The 22,922-nt window shown below is 29.5% G+C and overlaps 2 protein-coding genes across 2 annotated transcripts; one reads left to right on the forward strand and one right to left on the reverse strand.

Moving 5' to 3' along the window:
- Positions 1 to 1,898: 1,898 nt before the first annotated feature.
- On the forward strand, positions 1,899 to 6,406 carry LOC123295157 (protein expanded). Its single transcript, XM_044876389.1, has 4 exons — positions 1,899 to 2,249; positions 2,533 to 2,632; positions 2,705 to 2,784; positions 3,086 to 6,406. Exons 1-4 carry the CDS (start codon positions 2,064 to 2,066, stop codon positions 6,401 to 6,403), a joined length of 3,684 nt encoding a protein of 1,227 aa, XP_044732324.1. The 5' UTR covers positions 1,899 to 2,063; the 3' UTR covers positions 6,404 to 6,406.
- A 10,145-nt stretch (positions 6,407 to 16,551) lies between these two features.
- Positions 16,552 to 17,926, reverse strand: LOC123296133 (somatostatin receptor type 2-like; the record flags this gene model as incomplete). The annotated part of the gene is made up of 1 exon (XM_044877595.1): positions 16,552 to 17,926. A coding segment is annotated over one exon (1,275 nt), but the record flags the coding sequence as incomplete, so codon positions are not given.
- Positions 17,927 to 22,922: the final 4,996 nt, after the last annotated feature.

Below are 22,922 nucleotides of genomic sequence, written 5' to 3' on the forward strand. Positions count from 1 at the left end.
TTAATTAAATAAATGACTTATTTGAATTTATTAAAAAAATCTGGAAATATTAATAAATGAGTTCAATAAATTTTATCTTGACTTCCATTATATGGTTACCAGTGCCGGATTTCTTGTTTTTGACTCTAAGCATCACTAAATCAGATTTATAATTATTCCTTTTATAAGTTATCCATTGCAAATATTAAAGGAAAATTAATTACTTTATTTATAAAGATAATATAACCTGAAAATAAATATTTCGTAATATTTGTAGAAATTATTATCGAAATTTTTAATTGCCAACATTTTTGGCAAAATCTATTAAATCTATTTCAATATTTATTTTAACCATGATGAAATTAGTCCTTCGAACTGAAAACCGGCTTGAAATTTTACTGAATAAAAGATATGTCTTTGGGACATGAAAAAATCATCAATTTGTGAAAAAATCTCGGATAAAAATCTATTTCGGTTCGGTTACAAGTCCACGGCCATTTCCAAGCAGATACCCTTGTGATTTAACGACTTTTACTCAGTATTAGCTTGATTTTCTTTCATAGTTGTAGCAGTACATTCTAATAGCCGCTGCAGTCAGAGTTGGCTAATATTCAATAAGGCTTTATATTCTTCGGAAAAAGAGATAAGAAAACGTAAAAACTAATAAAGAATTCTCCATGTGTACAAATGGAAGTAATTTGAAGTTATAGTTATATAATAGGTTGGCTGATAAGTCCCCGGTCTGACACATAAATGGCGTCGCTAGTATTAAATGCATATTATTTTTATATAGTACCAACCTTCAAATGATTCGTGTCAAAATTTGACGTCTGTAAGTCAATTAGTTTGGGAGATAGAGCGTCTTTTGTGAAGCAACTTTTGTTATTGTGAAAAAAATGGAAAAAAAGGAATTTCGTGTTTTGATAAAATACTGTTTTCTGAAGGGAAAAAATACAGTGGAAGCAAAAACTTGGCTTGATAATGAGTTTCCGGACTCTGTATTTTTTCCCTTCAGAAAACAGTATTTTATCAAAACACGAAATTCCATTTTTTCCATTTTTTTCACAATAACAAAAGTTGCTTCACAAAAGACGCTCTATCTCACAAACTAATTGACTTACAGACGTCAAATTTTGACACGAATCATTTGAAGGTTGGTACTATATAAAAATAATATGCATTTAATACTAGCGACGCCATCTATGTGTCAGACCGGGGACTTATCAGCCAACCTGTTAAGACAATATTTGTAAATAAGGCGGGGGCTTCTTATAACTACAATTGACGTAACGTGATTTATTACTACGATTCTTGAAATAAATGTATTTACCTTTTGAGAAAATACTTTTATTAGAACGTCATAATTCATTCAGAATTACAAACTATTTATACATATTTCTCATTATTTAACGTATTTTACGTCCGCTATTCATGTCCTTGGCATTTAAATTAAAAGACATGCAATACGCATTACTGAATTACTCACAATATTTTTAAAAATCATTAAGGGTGTCGAGTCACAAAAGAAATAATGAATAAGGGAATTGTTTCATGATAGATGTGTTGACTTTAATTTCTCAGTCACAAATTTGGTTTATTTATATATTAAAATAAACGTGTAACGTTTTACGTATAAACAAGAAACGAACTTGTGGCAAAATGAGTAATGCAACTGCACATTTCCGTGTTCCATCTTTAATAAAATGAGATGAAAATGAGCAAGAACACCTTAATGACGACATAAACTTTTATCTTACAAAAATATCTTTGATAATATAAAGTCATTCCCCGGTATATATTGCAATACCAAATACTTAATGAAGCCATTAGGAAACATCAAACATTTATAAAATTCTGCAAAATTGAGTATTATGCTTTAACCAAACAACTAACAATTTTTTTTATTTTGTTTCAGAAAATGCAACCACAAGTTTACCTAGAAAATATTGTACAATATCTAACTTGAAGAAAGATTACTTAACATTGGTTTTGAGAAATTTCTGTGTGGAATTACCTAATTTTGGCTATTTTCCAACATAATTTACGAAGGGTGGTGAAGTTATTATTGGGATGCAGTGCGGGTCATGCGTGGTGCAGGTCTATGCACAGTAAGCGCGCCTTTGGCAGCATGCAGTCTTCCTCCAAATGGTGCAGCTAGCCTACCGCCAAGTGCGCGTTTTTTAGCACTTCATTTGCTAACAAATTCCACAGATTTATCAGCCTCAGGGTCCAGTACAACAACTCAACAAACATTATATTTTATTGTTGAAGTAAGTTTCATATTTTTTTTAAATATTTATCTGTGTTGGAAATAAAGACATCTTTTAGTTAGACCATACTGAAAATTCGTCCTACAAAGTGTAAGAAACGGAAAATAAAATTATCATCTACATCATTGTCACTTGTTCAATCAAAGACACAAAAAAAAAAAAAAAGATTTTCGTTGCCAGAAAGAGAGAATCGTACCTTTTTTTTTTCATCATTTTAAAATTTGCTTGTTTGTCCCTTTGTAAGCTTTGATGCTAAAATATTTGTATTTTTTTTTTGTTACAGGCTAAATCTCGTGTTAAGGAAGTGTATTCGCAAACATGTCTACACTTCTCTCAGCAGGGGATGCTAGATACCGATTTATTTGGTCTGGCTTTAATTTGCGGTAAGCATCCATCATCATTGAAAATTAGTTTTGGTATATTTCAAAGTTACTAAATTATTTTTTTCTTTTCAGACGGCGAATATTTATTTGCCGAACCCGAGAGCAAATTGTCCAAATATGCTCCAAAAAGTTGGAGGTCATCTCACACTCATGTAAGTATTATTTTAAATACGATTTATCCCATTATTAACAAAATCTGCTAGTTCTTTGAATAACTGACTACGATACATAAAAATTCATGTTTTGGTATCAAAAATTCGATTACAATGTAATAATCTTTTTAGCTAATTTTTTTTTTCAAAAAGTTAACTATGTTGAATTTTTACAACCTTAATTATTTTGTAGGATTAAAATCTTACAAAATACTGTGTACTATTTTTACCTCAGCTCTAAACCATAACAAATTGATTTTATAATGTAATAAAGTATTAACAGATTGATTTTTTTTTCCAGGGCTTAGATGCAAATGGTCGCCCAGCATTGGCCTTCTATTTCCGAGTGCAATTTTATGTAGACAGTCCTCTTCTCTTACGAGACGAAACGACTCGTCATCATTATTATTTACAAGTACGTGAAAATGCTGCCTCTAGAACAGGTGCAGCTGTTATAGCACCTGATCATGCTTTAATGCTTGCGGGTCTAGCATTGCAAGCTGATCTTGGAGACAGATCTGATAATATACAACCAGGTTATTTTCGCCCTGAGGATTATGTACCACCAGCTTTAAGAACACCATGGGGTATACAAACTATTGAAAGTCACCACCGACAGAATCGTGGACTTACTAGAACGGAAGCCGAAATGCAATATATTCAAGAAGTTTGCCATTTACAAGAACCAATAAATGCGCATGTATTTAGATTAAGAGCGTCTAAGCAGGAAAGTCTACCTGGATCAATTTTGTTAGCTGTGTATGCACATGGAGTCAAAGTGTATCCTGACAATAATCCTGCGTCAACATTCTTATGGGGTTCAATTGGTAAATTGAGTTTTGAACGTAAAAAATTCGAAATACGAACTGGACACGAAAAATTGACATTATATACAACTTGTGACGAAAAAAGTAAATTATTATTAGGATTATGTCGTGATACACATCAATTTTCTATGGCAATGGCTCCTAGATTGAATGAAGCTAGAAAAGAAGTTGAAAAACAACGTATATGTTTCCGCGATTTCTATTCATATTCAAGAATTCCAAGACAATCTGCTCGTCCAGATCAGAGAATATCAGTAATTTCAAATACCTCATCAAATACAACTTCAGGAATAGTTAGCGATCGTGTTCATTCTGAAGATGAACTTGAAATTTTAATAACATGTCCACCAGCACAGTCAACAGAAAGTCTTGCCTTAGCTCATTTGATGGATAGCAATCTCAGTAGACAATCTTCATCAAGATCATCAATCAACCGAATTATCGACAAACCATTGACTTCACTAGCAAATACAATAGAAGCAATGGCTAGCCTAAAATTGTCTTCCAATCATTTATCATCGTCCAGTAGTAGTCTCGCAAGTGACACGAATTTGGGATATAAAGGAACTTCTGAAGATCAAACTAATCTAAATATTTCACAGAAAAGTAATAATAAATTTGCAGGAAGCCAATGTTCATCAAGTTGTAGCACAGTAGTTGTATCGGGTGCTCGAAAATTAAATCGTAGAACATCAACTACAAGTAGTTTAGAATTAGGTTACAGTCACACTGCTCAAAATTCAGCAATAAGTGATGCTACATGTTTTGAATTGGATGTACCAGAGAATTCCTCTGGTGTTTTTACCACCTGTAGTAAAGATAATTCTGCGTCAAGTCAAACAAGTGGTATCCACACAATTGAATCAAGTTTTATTGGAGATAGTGAACCTGCTGAATCCACCACAAATATTGAAGAACCTATTCGACCTAATAGAGACCTAACTAATATTGGTGCATTTACCCAATCGTCGGCCGATATAGATCAACCAGATAGTGCAACAAATGCATTTAGAGATCGTTCGAATTCGAATTTAAGTAGTACAGGCTCGTTTAGAGGCGATGGAAGTGATCCAACTGAGAAAAAACAAGCACTATCAGCTGAAGAACTATCTAATTTAATTGTTGGAAAAGGAGTGTATCCAAGTCATCAAACTGTAAGTCACACTTTGGACAGTGATTCAGATTACGTAACAATATCATCGAGTTGTCAAGGATTTCCTCCAATACCTCCAAAGCGTACAGACAGCCATAAATTAACTACTCCTGGATATTCACTTGTAGATAATATTCAAACTGAAAGTATCAAGAAACGTTTGTCAGATCCACCACCGTACAATGCTCGACATGAAAACATTAACTGGTATACGTTTAACTCACCGAATCATTCGTTTTTTGGAGATATTGGAGATCCACCAATTGCTTTTAGTAACGACGTACCAATACCTACATTACCCTCAAGAGGTCCTCCTCCGTATCCATATGGTGCTTCAGAAATTCCTATCCCCATGTATCCACGTGCTATGTATTCTCCTGAAAAACTTGCTTTAGCGCGCAATTTAAATAATCAAATACCTATAGATGCCTTAACGTCAATATCATCTCCTGCAATGAGTACTTGTTCTCTACCAATACCACCTCCCATTCCTCCTAAACATCCAACAATGTCTTTACCACCTAGCAAGTCTCACGACAGCTTAAAATTCGTAACAACACAGAATAAATACGTGGATTTAACTGCCAACAAATCAAGTTTGTTGTTACCTTATACATTCTTACCACCACCTCCCCCACCACAAGTGCCAAGGCAACCACCACCACCACCACCAGGAATTGCAACTGTATATACAAAACAATTATCTCAGTCGCAAATAGAACAATATCAACAACAAATGCATAGTGATGTAGATTTTGTAGTATTTCCATTAAAAGAACCAGCAATTAGTAAACAAGAATATTTAGATGCAAAACATGGATCATTAATCGCATCGTTAGCTCATAATGTCCAACCAAGATCGAAACCACTGATATATCGTTCAACACCGTATTTGAATTTACCTGTTCAAAATACATCTCGATATGCATCGAGTCAAAATTTAACGGACATGCTGAATCAATCAATATTATCAATGGGAACATCTGTTAGTTCTACTTCTGACGTCAGTAATTTAGATCATCCATCTAGCAGTTTCCATCAAAATTCAAATTTAAAACGTTATTCTTTAATATTATCAGAAGACAATCTTTTAAGTCCGACAAATACTCTTCAAAAGGCTCAATATAGAGCGGCGATACCACCACCTCGACCACCAAGTTTACCCAAAAAGATGAAAGAAAAAGTAATGTCAAAAAGCACAGAAATAATATCTGAAGTTCCAACAGCACAAACTACATTAAAATCAAAAACAAATCAATCAGGTGGTGTAATTGATATTCGAACATTGCGTGAAAAAAGTAAAAATCTTGATTTACCATTAATATCAGCTTTATGTAATGACAGATCTTTGTTGAAACAGACAAAAGCTTTTGTTATGCCTAAACATCCGAGATCTGATAGTTCTCCAAAAGTGCCATTAAATGCGGCGAAATTAAAATATCCTGTATCAGGGTTAAGTAACACACAAATAACGACTAAAATGTCTAGAAAAAGCTTGGCCAGCCATCGGCATCCAAGTGATAAATTACCAGAAATTCCTAGGGCTGCCCCAAATAATTATGTGGTAAATGAGCCACGAGCTAAACATAAGTCTAGTATACAATCCCGCTCACAAGAAATAACACAATTAGGTAGTTAAATATTCGTCTTTTAAAGATTTTTATATAAATTTATTTTTATTATATTTTACTAATTTACTACATTAGTTATTAAGAAAAATAATTTGTAAAAAATAAATAAAAAATTTTACTTAATATAAATTATTATGCCTTGTCTTATTTCAATTCAATTCACTAGATAAGTTTTCCTTAGATTTGAGTTCGTATGAAGTCTTAGAACAGTTTTTGTACTGCGACCAGGTACTATAGAAGTGCAATAGTTTTAATAAACTTCAGGATTTCTCTTCATTGATTTCACTTGAGTAGAGATAAGTCCATCCCAAGTGACAGTGTCTTTTAAGAGAAAGGTTTTCGGATTCACACACAACATCTTCATAAAAAAGTTGTCAAATTCGCTCCAATGGCTAGGACAATTTTATTCCTACACGACATAATTATTATTCTCGAAAATATTCATAGATAATTAAGTAACACATCCAAAAATGAGAGTTTCAGAAAACTGGCGACGAACAGGAATCCTTTATAAATTTCAGGTAAAACCAATTACGAAATGGAAGAAATATATGTTTGGAAATAAAATTGATAAATGTACTAAATTTATTAATAAGTAGAATGGAAAACGAGACAAAAATGTGACTTATTTTCTATAATAACCGAAATAAAAAAATACGTCCAAAAGTCTTTCTCAATATTGTGCTTCATCAATCAATATTCAAAACCAACAAAAAACACCATTTTTATGTTTTATTAAATTGTTCAAAATTTTCTTGCGTAAATTTTATTTCTAAGTCAAAACATATCTAACCAAGCAGTAAAAGAAAGATTAAACATAACTGTTATTTTCATTCCGGATATGCTTTCATTACATTAATACATTAATATTAGAAAATTCTATTGATTGAGGGAAGTTTAAACCTTCGAAAATATTAAATAGTAACTGAATAGTATACCAGTCACAAGATTGCACTAAAAAAGATTCTGGAAAGTCGTCACGATTCTTAGGAGTTGCCCAGATTGGCATTTATTTAATGTGCTCTAGAAAGGGCTTATAAGCTGTTTAAAAAAGAACCTTTTTCATGCTTGGTGATTGAAAAATAGATTTTTTTAAAGGATAGTAAATTATTAAATAACACTTTATTTTAATAAATTTTTATTTTTAAAACATATGAAGAATATATATTGAATATCATAATAGTCATTTACGCAAAGAATTTAAAATTTTTAAATCTATCAGGTGCATGATGTTTTACAATTAGTTAAAACTAATATTTACAAAAAATTGTAAGGTAGGTATAACATTTGATGTATATTAAATTCTGTGCATTTATTTAAATAATAATTATAGTTTATATTTTATATAGATAGATGGTGCATGTCTACAACGAATAAAGTGAATAATAAGATCCCTTTATAATATATAAGTCTGTCCAAAGATGAGGTCCATATAATACATTGGTCACGCGGTAAATAATTTTCCGCTTGAATAACTCGAATTTACCATAAATTCGAGTTATTCAAGGGAGAGCTGGAGGAAAATGTGGCCCAATTTACGCAAATGGGTTTGGTATTTACCATAATATAAAATATACAGCCAATCATAGACTTATTATTTATTGAATATGGTCGAACCAAAAAATTGAAGTGTATAGGAAGGTAACTCGGTAAATGAAGCCAAAGAATACATTATGTATCTGTATTCTTTGACGAAGCTACGCAGATATCTATTATACAGGAACCTTAGTGAATAATGTGAATAATTCTAGTAGGGCTACAAACACTATTTAACAAAATATTATTAGTTTTAAAAAACATACATAGATGGCTATACATTAGACATATATAAACTAAAAAATATAATCGTATATCACAGATCATATAAATAAATATCATTAAACATTTATGTTTGTTTATACATAAATTATTTTTTTAGAGTTAACTACCAGAATTAATCCAATAAAATATTATTTTCCTAATAAATAATACCATTGGCTATATATACTTACAAATATGATACAATCAGTATTTATAATTTTTATAATTTCTTATTTTAGCTCCGTTTTGTTTAAATTTTAAATAAAAGTATGATAAATTGTTATCTAGGTTTTTGGCTCCTAAATCTAGATAAAATTTAAATATATTTTGATAAATTTTACTATTTAAACTTTGCATTAACACGATCATATTATTCGAAACCGGATTAATCATAAAACAGAATATTGAATGCTTTAGATTTTATTGAAACTTACCATAAATGAAAAATTATTCCCCAAAACTATATAATCGTGTTAGTACGACATTTTTGAGAGCAGGTGATAATGGTATCGAGACATCAATGAAAAATTTCAATTTTTATCAGTGTAAAATAATAAATTTTAACTTCTGAGCTGAGACATTCATCGAAAATTTTACGATGTTAGTGATTTTCACTTGTCAGCTGATTTTTCGGATCTTAGTTACCTATCTTAAGAAATTATTTTGGATAGAAATTATTTTTGCAAATACATAAGTTGTTCCACATCTGAAATTATGCCTTACTCAATTAAAGGATTTTGTTGCTTATGGGCATTGTCTTTACTTGAGTAATTTTATATTTGCTATCATTAAAGTAAGTAAATGCTATTTTCGTAATGGGCTAGCCTGCACCCAAACCAACATGGAGGCTACCATAAGCACTAAGAAAAACTAATTACCTCTTGTTTCGATGGAACCACATGAGTTTAAAGAGATCCAAATGTAGGGATGAAGTAATCTGCTTTCGCATACGAAATCGGAATACAACTTATTGGTGGGAAGCAAGGTTTTTCTTTGTCAATGTCTTTCGATGCATTTACTGTAATATAAACCATAAATATGTGTTTCTGTTGACATCCAGATTTAGCGGGATGTTATGTCAGTATCAGCTTGTGCTATTTTAGTATAACTTCATGCTAATGACGTCAAGATATGTTAGATTGATACTAGCGTGAAATATTTGAGGCTAGCGTCAAATATGTATTTAATGCTTTTGTCAATAATTGTCCGATTTACATTATTTGACACCAAAATTAGATCATAAGCCTACTCCGATAATTTTCAATGACTTTGAAAAATAACGATTGAACTATTGATTTTTGGATTCGTAAATTAAGTTTGATCCCGTTTATATCAACGATAAGGAATACAAAACTGAAACAAAATTGATAAATCGTTTCTAGTTTTATATATATTTTAGGGCAAGGCAGACTATTAAATAAGTCTTTGTAGGTAAGATTTTCGGTCCCTTTCAAATTCAAAGTAAAGTGAAGTTTCGAATTAACTTTCAATTTTTCTTCAATTTCCCTAAATTAATTTTTTTTATAAAGATTGATTTAGGAAATTAAAAAAAAATCGAAAATTAATTGATATCAAAGTAAACTTAAGTAAATAAAAATTATCACATTATACTATAAATTTTTTTTCTCAACAAGTCGCGTCGGGGTGGATTTGGATGATTTAAAAAAAACCTCAATGTTTCGAAAACAAAATGTAAATTCATTAATCGCAAAAGCAGTAAGGGAAAGCAGTTTTTTAACAAATTCTTATTCTTTGTCACAAAAAACGACCAACGTTAAATAATAAGAAAAAAAAATATTTTTTCACAATTGTTATTTGCTTTTAGAAAAAAATAAGAATCAGGGTAAAAAATTGATTATTTGTGGTTGCTTTTTGCGAAAATAAAAAACCAGCTGAAAAAAATTGTATTTCCATTAAACAACAAAACCCCTATTTTTATATTATCAAAATATTGGAGTGGAAACTATATAAAAATTCATCCTTTATAACAAATACTAGTAAGTATTTACCAAAATATACTATTTAACAATGATAACTAATAAAATATCGTAACGAATTTATATTATAAAAATATTGGAGTGGAAACTATATAAAAATTCATCCTTTATAACAAATACTAGTAAGTATTTACCAAAATATAGTATTTAACAATGATAACTAATAAAATATCGTAACGAATAAAATACAAGATGGGTTTCAATTGACACCAATAAATAATTTTAATTATAAAATTTGTTTTCACATAAAATTATAAAAAGCTTTTTTAACGATAATAAAACAATAATAAATAACAATTTGTTATATATAAATATTTTACGATAAATGTTATAAAACTACCTAATGTTTAAATGGTAGGTATTATTTAAATAATTGAATACCTCAAATATGTATTAGTTTAATATGATTATTTATACTGGGTGATTCATTTTATTTGGACAGTAGCTATTGTAAAGGTTTCCCATTTAAGGTGATAGATCTTTAAACTTTAATAAGACAACTTGTATATCATGTATTTGTTTGATATATGATACCATCCAAATGGAACAAGCAGTTTCGATGGAGGCGCATTTGAAAAAGTTTTATCGAAAATACGATATTATCTATAGAATTGCTTGTGCTTACTTTTAAGGGAACTCGTTCAAACTTCATGTTTTAAAATTTATACCAAATGATAAATAGTTAACTCATATTAACGCTTGGAGTTCACCAATGTCTTGACTTGACCTGCCTGTCTTGGCCAGTCTTAAAAATTACTCTGTTTCGAAAGATATGCTACTGTCGAATTTAAAAATTGAATTCCCGGTGTACAAGGTGGACCATTTTAGTCGATAATAGGAAGAATCATGTAAGGTAAATAAAATAAAAAAAAAATTTGGTTTACGAAAAGTCACCTCAGGCTCGTTTCTAATAAGATAAAGAAGAACATTTTAAATCAGAAAATTCTTTTCTGTAAAAAAAACAACATTTTTTTCAAGAATAAAATGGTTTTGGGCAGAAATTCGCTGCGACAATACAGGAGTTTCGCTTTAAAGTAAAATATATTAATAACGGCAAAATTTTTTCAACACACTTTGTTAGTTTTTAATCTTTATCATTTTCTTTACCTAATATATTTGCTTAGCGAAAAAAAAGTTAGTTTTTGATATCTAATTTCTTATTTGAAGTGTTCTGAAGTGTTCTTCTAACTCTTATCCAGTAATGAGTACGATAATTCTAAAAATCAAGATAAAATTTAATGGTCCTTTGGCTCTAACAATTTTTGTTCGAAAAATTATTCTTTATTTTACTTATCCTTGCAAGATTTTCACCCCGTATAATATTAGGTCATTTTGTTTTTACATAAAATAATTTTATATTTTATATACCCTGACTTTATTTACATTTAATTGTAATAAATAATTTTATTATTAATTTGTTTTCTTCAAAATTAATTAATAAAATTAAACAAATTTTATTTGTTTTGAATAAAAAGTTCTCTTCTCTACATCACAGAAATTGACATTTATTTTTGTATAATTAAATTAAATTAATTTTAATACTTATATCTAAATACAATTAATTATTATTATATTTGCAATTAATAAATGTATTATAAACAAATTGATTTCAAAATTTCACAAAAGTTTTTGGTTTTCTTAGTACTGTTTCATATTATTAAATTAGACACCATTAGGACATTTAAGCTTAGGTCGATTTTGCTTTGATGGTTTGTATACCATACCCACGGGCTATTTTATTTATAAAACTGTCGTGTCCAGTTATTTATACTTTTATCCTGTATTAATATTAAGTATCAAATACAGTATTACATGTATGACATTCAAACTTTAGCGGTGCCAACTTTTAAGGTATGTACCGCTGATATGAAGTTGAGGGAATAAAATGATTATATTTTCTGAAAATTATCGACTGTTCACCCCTTTACTCTATAGGTATGTTCTTCTCAGCTTAGAAGTACGAAAATTGAGCACAGACAAAATGATTTTACTTATTATATGTTATGTGACAAATCCAGTGACAAAATGCATTATTAGCATTAGCATCATAGCCGTTATTTGAAATGATTTTCCATGATTTCTGTACTTTTTTTAGAATGATTTTTGATCTGAACCTGAAAATTTTAAAAATACTGGATTTTATTGTTAAATGCTCCAATAAACATTGTATGAGATTTTTTTACATTTTTATTATATTTTGGATTTTTTACCTAATTTTGAAAATGAGAGTTTGAATTATTTGGGTTTTAATTCTTGATGAAAGTTTATCAAGCCATTTAAAGCGTATCACGTTTTTTAAGTGATTGCAGTCTTCAGAATGGTGGAAGCGCAAGTCACTATAGTTACTTTCGACCAAAGTGTTTTTTTAATAAATTTTAACTAGAGATGATTCAAATTACTTTTTCTCACTTCCGTCCGGAAAGTGCCAACTTTCGTCCCGCTGTACAAAACAAAGTTGCCGTTTTCTGCCTCTGTCGGGGAGAAAAATAGTTGACACACCACGGGAGCGAGTCTCAGATTTCATGAAAATGAGATCTAAGATATTCCTTACTTTTGCTCCCTACCTGTGTAATGTACTATTCCATACTATACAGTCAATATAACTCTTCAATATTAAAGTTTTAGAATAATTTATATAATTAATTGTAGCGTCTAGTAAAGAAAATAATAGAATTTTTGAGAGCTTTTAAGCCTTCGGCTTTGGTCGAGAAATCGACCTTCGAGCGGACACTAGACCACATACATAACTTAAAACGAACACATAAGCTTCCAGCCAGTATGAAGAGAGTGGGTGCTAAAGGATAAATGATCAAGCAATGTACTATATTTTAATAAATAAAGGTTAAGGGTATTGATGTGGTTAGCCTCTGTTATAGAAGGTTATGTCTGGAAAACACTAGTAAAACGTACACAGGTGTTGGGCGTATATTGGCTGCTATTCATTTGCAAATTTGTTTTATGAATAGGTATCCTGTTATTCCAATTAAACTTACACCTATTTTGGAAAGAGAACGTTGAAGTTATATAAGTTATTTTTCTATTAGATTTTCTATATCAAATGAAAAGTAAACTATAAGTTATAATGTAGTTTAACTACTTACGCTTTAATATTATTTTAATTTTCTTATTTGTCAATTATTGATGTAAACATTTTTAATGGATTGATTTTTCTGTTTTACTTTTGTATTTGGTTTTCATTTTCACGTATGGTTTCAATATTATTCGCAAAAACCGAATTAATTTCTAATCTGAATTTCTACTCAGAACTGGTTCTATGCAGACAAGTTCAAATATTTGAGCTTAATTAATAATTTCCTGTGAAAAATTTGTCAAAATTATACCAAAGAAAATCTTGAACCTTCCTATGAAAGTTTCATCTAAATCAGAGATTGGTACAAATATACGGACAGACAGACAGATATTACAATTTTATTAACATAAATCACTATTTCATACACAGATGGATCGATCAACACTAAAGGTTAAGCGTGAAAGCAATTGTCTACTCAGAAGCGGGGCGATACTGCAGACTGAAAGGTAAATCGTAGAGTTAGAAAGATTTTTTTTCTTTTTTTAAATGTCATTGTAATAAGATATTGAGCAAGGAGGTTGAACTAAATGTTATTAAGACATGAAAGAAGGTGCAATGAAAATGTGTCAATACCAAAATATTCGTGTTCAATAAGTCTGCATAAGTATGTGACATATCATGCATATATGAGATTAGGCAACTGTTACGAAAATATCACCAAAACATACAGATATGGAAAAAAGTTATAAATTAAAAATGTAGATATTAAAATTTTCTATAAAATCATTTCTTATCACTTTAAACGTATTGCAATAGAAACCGAAATATTTGCAATAAACAAATTTAATTTATAGCTCAGCTGCATAAAATATCAAAAATTTTCCCCCGAAAAATCGGGAAACCCCCCTAAATTACGTTTTTCAGGTCTGTACATGCTAGAAAGAAGGGATATTTTCAAAAAAGTGATTTTGGGGGTAGTTTTTAATGTTTTTCTACTGTGTTAAAAGAATGCTTCTTCGTTTTTTAAGCAATTTTAATTTCACTTTCAAATTTTGTCATGGTCAAGCCCAGTTTTTTTATGCTTAATATGGCAAATTCGATATCAGGCAGCTACCGTAGTCTAATTTACAGAGTTCAATATTTTTTAACTATATTGAATATTTTTAACTATATGTATACTTCAAATTTATGTCAAAACGAACTGATATTTGAAAATGCAGGTTTCCGGTTTTATGGTACTTTAAAATCTTTATTTTATTGGACCATGATCAAGAAAATTTTTGATATTGAGTAAAATATTAAGACAATGGGTAAATTCGGTTATTAGTAAATAGCATGGTACGGAGAACAAAATAAACAGTATCGATAAAAAAATCAATTTACAAAATTGATGTTCCTTATATTTGATGGGTAAATTGGTAAGGATGTTGTATAGTAGTTGTAAATATATATAGTTAATTTAATGATACAGCACTTTTGTCAATGTAATTTTCCTTCCCATAAACCATTGTACATACACTGGACATGGTGACATGTCCTACATATATAATATAAGGTATAACTGAGAAAACATTGAACTTACTACGTGATACCACTTGGTTAGTGGAAACTTGGTTAGTGGTGGTATTTTTTTAAAGTTAAAATGTATTCTGCCCAAATGTTGATACCAAAGATTTCACATGCCTGGACTTTACCATCGATTATGGTACTGCAAAATTAATAGACAAAAAGTGATAAAGACAAAAGTTTTCAGGGTTAGTGTCCGGGCTAAAATTTCTAAGTAAATTTTCCATTGAAACTATCATTTTCATTGAGGGCAGTCCAGTAATATATTATGTGTCATGGTATCAAGCATAGTTTTACATTTTTATAACGTAATATGAAAAATTCATAAGACACTGAAATTGGATCACTCTTTACAAGTAGCTACTACGCGTTCGATGTCGTGTATATAGCCGTCGAGTTAAGAGAATTGTCTTTTTCTCATACAGAGCGCTTATCAGTTTAACTTCATTGAAAACTATCGTGCAGATTATGCAAAATGAAGATAATGTTTCTAGTAGATACAAGTTTGAATTTGTCTGGCATTTTCAAGTTCAGAATTTATTTGAACTATTCACACCCACTCAATAGATTTCTCTAATATCATTATTCTATTGGAGTTTTGCTTTAATGACTACAAAACTTTTAATACGTGCTTTAAGATTCACCAAGTTTATTTGTATACAAAACAGCTTTTGTCCACAGGGATTAATGATTTAATGGCTTGTTTTCTACGATGTTTCATTGAAATAGTTGTAGTTCAATCATTTATAAATATTGAAAGTTAACCTTTACAACACATACATTGACCTAACCTAACCCTTGAACACTTAAATAGTCATTGGACTTTGATTTTCATTGTGATATAGATAAACTGGTTTATAAAACGAAGAAAATAATTTAATGAATATTGAATGTTCAGTACTATAATCGAATTTATGCTTTGATGTTCCATACGACTGGAAGGCAATACCTACTAGTTTTACAGATATCAACTATCGGAAATTTGCGCTGGTGCCAACATGGTCTACTTAGAAAGTAGTTAATTCATTTACATACACTTTGCTCTTCGATTATTACAAAAAAATTCGAGCGATGCTAAATCGCAAATACTGGCGAAGTCATATTTCTATTGACAATTTGGGCACCAATTACTTGATGTTTGCATGTGTTCTGTGCGTTGGGATCTCTATTATTGTGCCAATTCAATTAAGAGTTTTGAATTTTCTTTCATACAATGACTCGCGGCAACGATGTTTTGCGCTAGAGGAACAATTTGTCTCTTTTGTTTCCTTTTTGCTTATCATCAAATAAACCAAATAATTCAAATTTGCATCCCAAATATTCTATTGTGCTCTAAATTTGGGTGTAAATAAATACGGAGATACGTCTTTTTTAAATTTTCCCTCAGGAAATAAAAATGGCGTCACTGTTGAACTTACGTTTACTGTCCTGCGTATGAAATGGTGGACTCTTTGTATTCATAAGTCGTTGGAATTTATTTTACTTTCCTTCTGTTCAGATCAATTTTATAAAACGAAGAAAATTTGATAAACCTTCAAAGTCTCGATAAAATTTGTTGTTGTTCAATTATTTATATACATATTAAAAATCTCTTCTTACATATCCAGTGACCTAAGCTAACCTTTGAACAGTTAAATAGTCATTGGACAGTCAAATAGTCATTTTCTTTTTATTTTGTTCGGATAAATTGGTTTATAAAACGATGGAAATAATTTGATAAATTCATTTTGTTTTTATATTTTGTATTGTACAGCTTCTTTTTTCCCTTTTTCAATCACTTATATTCCCACATGAAAGTTGACATATGTTCTTGTAAAAACTTAACATGGTGACACTTTTAAATATAAGTTTTTATTTATTTTTTACACTTGAGTAGGATGTAATGTCAACAAAACACCATTCTTTGATACCGAACTACCATCTTTACTAGTTCCATCTTTCGATGTATCCGTTGATATTGTAATATTTGACCGTGATGTCATTGTCATCGCTGATGTTGAATGATCTGCTTTGCTTACTAATGGTCCTTGTTCACCATCATCATCTTCGTTACTAGTACCAGCATTTCCACTATTACCAGTAGTACCACCACGATTCAGACATGCTTGTGAACCTAATGCTGGTTTTAAGCGATCTGAATTAGCTTTATGTTGCCGTCGTGGAAATACACTATTCTCCATATGTAATGTTGCGTTCACATCTTTACCAGCTGCGCATGTACATGCTTTTAAAAAGCTCTTCTTGAAATTATCACTTAAAAATGCGTATAACACAGGATTCATTGCTGAATTGGAATAACTTAAGCAACCAGTTAACAAAAAGAAAAACACTGTCATACGTGATTGACATTCTTCAGTTTCAGGGCCAAACATTAATGCCATTTGTGCTATCCAATATGGGAACCAACAGAATGCGTATACAGTGATAACAGTTAACACTAATTTAGTAACTTTACGATGTGATCGTTTTTTCTCTTTCGATTTATTTTTTGGACCCACTGTTTGTAATTTTTGTATCACTAAACAATAAAATATTAATATCATTGTCAATGGCATTGCAAAACCCAATATAAAGGAATATAAAGTGAATGTTTTCTGTGGATTACCCATATCACTAGGCCAAACAATTAAGCATGTAGTTTTTTCAACTGTTATTGTTTTTGAATAGATTGATATTGGTACCATAAATAATGCACTCATTGTCCAGGCTGCGGCAGCAACAATTCGTGAAATAAATGGAGTACGTAATTTTGGTGATGAAATTGGATGACAAACAGCAATATATCGATCGGCGCTCATTATAAATAAAAACATACTACTTGTAAATTGATTAATACTGGTTGTAATCATATACACTTTACACATTATTTCACCAAATATCCAACGTTGTAAGCTCATTGTTGTTATTAAAAATGGTATACCAATTAAAAAACATTCATCTGCTATTGCTAAATTTACAATATACATATTTGTGACTGTTTGCATTTTTGAAAAACGTAAAACAACATATATCACTAATGTATTACCTAATAGACCTAATACACATACAAATGCATATACAATTTGTGTTAATAATATAACGATTGGAAAATTATATTTTGGACATGTATATGTATAATTTGTTGTATCATTTGGATATAATATTGTTGTTAAATTATATAAATCATTTTGATTTAAAAAATTTGTGTTATCTGTAAAATTTGTATCCATTTTTATTGAAATTATTAATAATAAATAGTTTTATTATTTTCAATTCATATAAAATTATCGATTAAATTTAATGCATTTTTAATTACTATCTACATTCTTCAAAATTTTTATAAAATCTTTATCTATTAACGTTTAAAACCTCAATTTTTAATATTTTCACCAATATGTTTTTATAATTTTTTTAAAAACTCGATTCGTGCTGTTTTTCGGTTATTCTGCTTATTTTATTTAGTTTAGTTTATTTTTTAAAAATCATTTGATTGACATCTATTTAACATAAAATTGATGTTGAAAAAAAGAATATTTAATATAAAAGCAGAATATATAGAGCAAAGTTTATCAAAATTGATATTCATAAAATTTTCGTTTTTGATATGTGTTTTGATTAAGATGTTGTTAGTAAATGGATGTCGTTGATTTTTCTTCTTTATATGAATTTTGATGTTATTTTAATATTTTCTCTTTTATGTATGCTGATGTCTTGTATACCACTGATAATGTATCTCTGTTGATGAGTTTCACTTCAGTCTTCACGATCAATGACTGTTGGATATATCTGAAAGAAAATTAAAAGAACTATTAATTCGTGGATGGTTTTTCATTAATAAAATGGAAAATCATAAATCTAATACACCTAGTAATGAGTGTGTCTATCAAACTTTTTTTACTTTTTTCTATGAAAAAGAGTAATTAGTAAATATATTATGAATTAGATTTTTAGTCTTTAAAGTCGTTTATTTTATTTTTTAAATCAGCAAAAATTGATATAATATACAAGATATAACTTTTCATATTCAATGTCAAGCTGGAATATATTTACACTGACATTGATAATATGTATTTCTGTATAAAATAAACCCTTTACAATTAACATTTTATAAGATTATAACATTTTGTGTAACCAGGATTGGCGTTTTTTCGGAGATTTTTACAAAAAAAGTTTTTGTGGATTGAAAAAAATCCAAAATTTGTATTCCTATCGCAGGTGTAAACGTTATTTTATTTGAATCTACTAATCAAACCTTATATTATGGTTCCGTAACTTTCAGTATGTTTATATTTCTTGAGAGCTGAAAAGCCAAAACGATTATGCTAATGATGCTGGTTTTCAATATTACTGTTATATATGACGAAACTTTTAAGGAATACTTCTTAAGTTATTAAGATTATGTATGGAAAACATATTATAAGTTAAGTTTCTACAAACTTTGGATGTTTCAATAATAATAGGAATGATCAAAAAATGTAAAGGCATCTCATAGAATAGTTGAAATCAGCGTACCACAGGGAAGTGTCTTAGGCCCACCTCTATTTATAATGTAAATAAACGATATGCCCTTCTGTATTGATAATTTTGATATAATTGTAGCAATATACAAATGCGATATAATGCGAAAGCAAACGATGTATTAGAACTTTTTTTCAAGACATCCTATATATTTAGCGCGCATATTTCAATGAATATTAATAATAATATTCTTTCATATCATATTATTATGACTATAATGCAGAGAGTGTTTCTTGTCTTAAACAATGTTGATTTGTTTAATAAAAATTTACATAACAATGTGTACTGTAATAATAATTATTATTAACACTTGAGACTTGTTATAATAACTAGTTCATATAATATTTAATTTTATTTAATGACTTTTTTTTATTTTTATTTTTTTTAAACATACAAAAGAATTAATAATGTGATGAATTTTAATTATATAAGAACAATAATTTTAACAAGCTTTTATTTATCTTTAAAATGTACTAAAAACAAATAGCTCTGTATATATTTTCCCAAATGAGCTAAAAAACAGAACCAAGCTGGAGACTTTTGTTTACGGATGTCTTGAAATGGCCCTAAAAATTCCCTGAATGACAACCATATTTATTTGGTAGTATTTTTGATAAAATATTTAAAGTTCCAGTGAACGAAAAAAAAAAATAAACTAAGTATAAAATTTAAGTTTATAAACTAGTGAAAACAAACAATTGACTGAGTTAATTGTTGAAATGCCATGAATAGTGTTGATTACTCTGTCACATAACTCATACATACATGTCACACATATATAACTGATAAGCCATAACATACATACTATACAATTTGCGCTCGCAAGGGTAAAAAGTGATGCTTTGTCGAAAAAATGTTTCAAACAGAAGTTGTTTACTTTTTTATAAGGAACATTTTTTACTTTTAAACTTTTGTTTTATCTCTAACGGCTTACAACATGGGTCCTGCGGACCCAAAACCTAATTGACCTCTGTAGCTGATTTACGAACTCGGCTTAGGTTTTTTTTCCTAAGCACGCTATAAAAATTTCAGCTTGATATCTCTTTCCGTGTTTGAGTTATCGTGATGACAGACGGACAGACGACAGACATAGAGTTAACTAAGAGTTGTGCCAAATTTTTAAAATTATATTACTTATAATCAAAAGTTACTTGCTCATAAACTTAACTATAACTTTTACGTTTTAATTAAAGTAGATTTAATTACTTGTAGAGCCATACTAAATTTATAATCGAACGTTTAACGTTCACGGACTCGAAGTTCTTTTTTACACATGGAACACAACATAACAATTTCAGCATGTTATCTTTTTGCGTTTTTCTGCTATTTTGTCCACGAGCAGACGGTTGTAACCCATACTTAAATTTTGTTTCTCCAAGGTTTCTTCCTGTACCATTTATTCACACTTGCCGTGTTATAAGAGAACGGCCTGTATTTTTTATATTTTGAATTTAATCAAAGAAAAGCGTCCTAAAAGGTAAAAATAAATAGAAAAAAGTTTCGTTATTTACGAGTAAAGTTTCTTTTACCAAAATGTTTTTTTTTTTTTTTTTTTTTTTTTTTTTTTTTTTTTTCGATTTAGCACTGAATATAACAATGCATTTGAATTATATATTTTATAGTTGGTGGAACTAACAAAGTTTTTATGGAAATGGAATGAGTAATTAAAAACAAACCTAGAATTTTTTTTAAATGTTCCATTATTTTACTGGCATGAATATTTTATAATTGTATGTAGCAACATGACTCTTTTAAAACAAGTTTCAAATTAGTGGATTGCTAATTCAATGAATGCAGTAAAAAACCAATTTCAAACAAGTGAACGAAAAACAGTAGTAATAAATTTGACTCAATATTTCAGAGATTAATATTTCTATGGTATTTTAAGCACGAAAGGTATAGGTAATATCGACTTTCTAGGTGGGTTTAAATAGAGCTACGATGACTTGCTTAGACTGGGTTTCAAAAAACGTTAAATAAATTGATGGATATTAAGAAAGCATAGTAATTTATAAAAATGGCAACAAGTGAAAACAAACAATTTTTAATAACTTAGAAAAGTTTAAAACACTAACAAAATTATTGCGCCCATTTAGCCAACATTTTTTTGGTTTTCAAAATTTTCGAAACAGTATTTTCTAGATTTTTGATATGTTTCAAACAAAAGTTTTTTATTTTTTATACAGAACATTTTTTATATTTAAACTTTTGTTCTATCTTTTACGATTTACAAGATGGGTCCTATGGACCAAAATCTAATTGACCTATGTTGCTGGTTTACGAACTCAGCATCACTTTTGACGCCCTGAACAGGCTATACAAATTGTATCTCGATATCTCTTTTCAGTTGTCGTGTTGACAAAACTACGAATAAACGGAAATGACAAATTAGGTGATTTTATGAACACCTACACTAAAATTAAGTTCTTATTACGCGTATTTCTAAACTAAAGTATTTACTTTGAGTACGGTTATTGATCTGCTGTGATCTGTTATTTATTTGTGTTTAATTTATAAGATGACTCATCTTTTTATCTTTTAGTTGCAACAGTTATTTCGATAGCGAATTGAATTTGAGATCACCTCCCACAAGTGTCTATCCTTCACTTCTCTACTGATGTTGGCTGTTTTATGTATCGGTCAGGGTACAATATAATATGCGGCTTCTATTTAGACTTCTGTAAATAAAACGATGATAAATACCATTATCAAATCCGAAAGGGTTAGAAAAAACAGTTCTTTCCGTTATGGTACAGAGTTTAATATACGGTGATTAATTTTGGGCCACTGTGTGCCCTGTATAGGCTTCTGTTACGGATTTTTTCGAAATCATTGCATAATAAACGAGAATAGAAAAATATATTCTTTTTTTTTCATTAATACATAAATGTATGGATTTTTCTGTTTAATATAAAACGCATGTGGCGTAATTTAATATTAATGTCAACCGGTATTAAAGCGTTATCACCCTTAACTTTAATTTAAAAAACAACCAACCTGGAATATACATAAACACCTGGATACAACATACACAGGGTGTCTAGGCTAAGTTGGCTACATATTGGAAAGTTTTTTATTAACATTGGCTGATAAGTCCCCGGTCTGACACATAGATGGCGTCGCTAGTATTAAATGCATATTATTTTTATATAGTACCAACCTTCAAATGATTCGTGTCAAAATTTGACGTCTGTAAGTCAATTAGTTTGTGAGATAGAGCGTCTTTTGTGAAGCAACTTTTGTTATTGTGAAAAAAATGGAAAAAATGGAATTTCGTGTTTTGATAAAATACTGTTTTCTGAAGGGAAAAAATACAGAGTCCGGAAACTCATTATCAAGCCAAGTTTTTGCTTCCACTGTATTTTTTCCCTTCAGAAAACAGTATTTTATCAAAACACGAAATTCCATTTTTTCCATTTTTTTCACAATAACAAAAGTTGCTTCACAAAAGACGCTCTATCTCACAAACTAATTGACTTACAGACGTCAAATTTTGACACGAATCATTTGAAGGTTGGTACTATATAAAAATAATATGCATTTAATACTAGCGACGCCATCTATGTGTCAGACCGGGGACTTATCAGCCAACCTATTATAAGGCTTACGAAAAAAATTTATTCTTTATAAAAAGCT

This window comes from Chrysoperla carnea, chromosome 3, assembly GCF_905475395.1.
Source record: "Chrysoperla carnea chromosome 3, inChrCarn1.1, whole genome shotgun sequence".
In the NCBI taxonomy this organism is placed as follows: Eukaryota; Metazoa; Arthropoda; class Insecta; order Neuroptera; family Chrysopidae; genus Chrysoperla; species Chrysoperla carnea.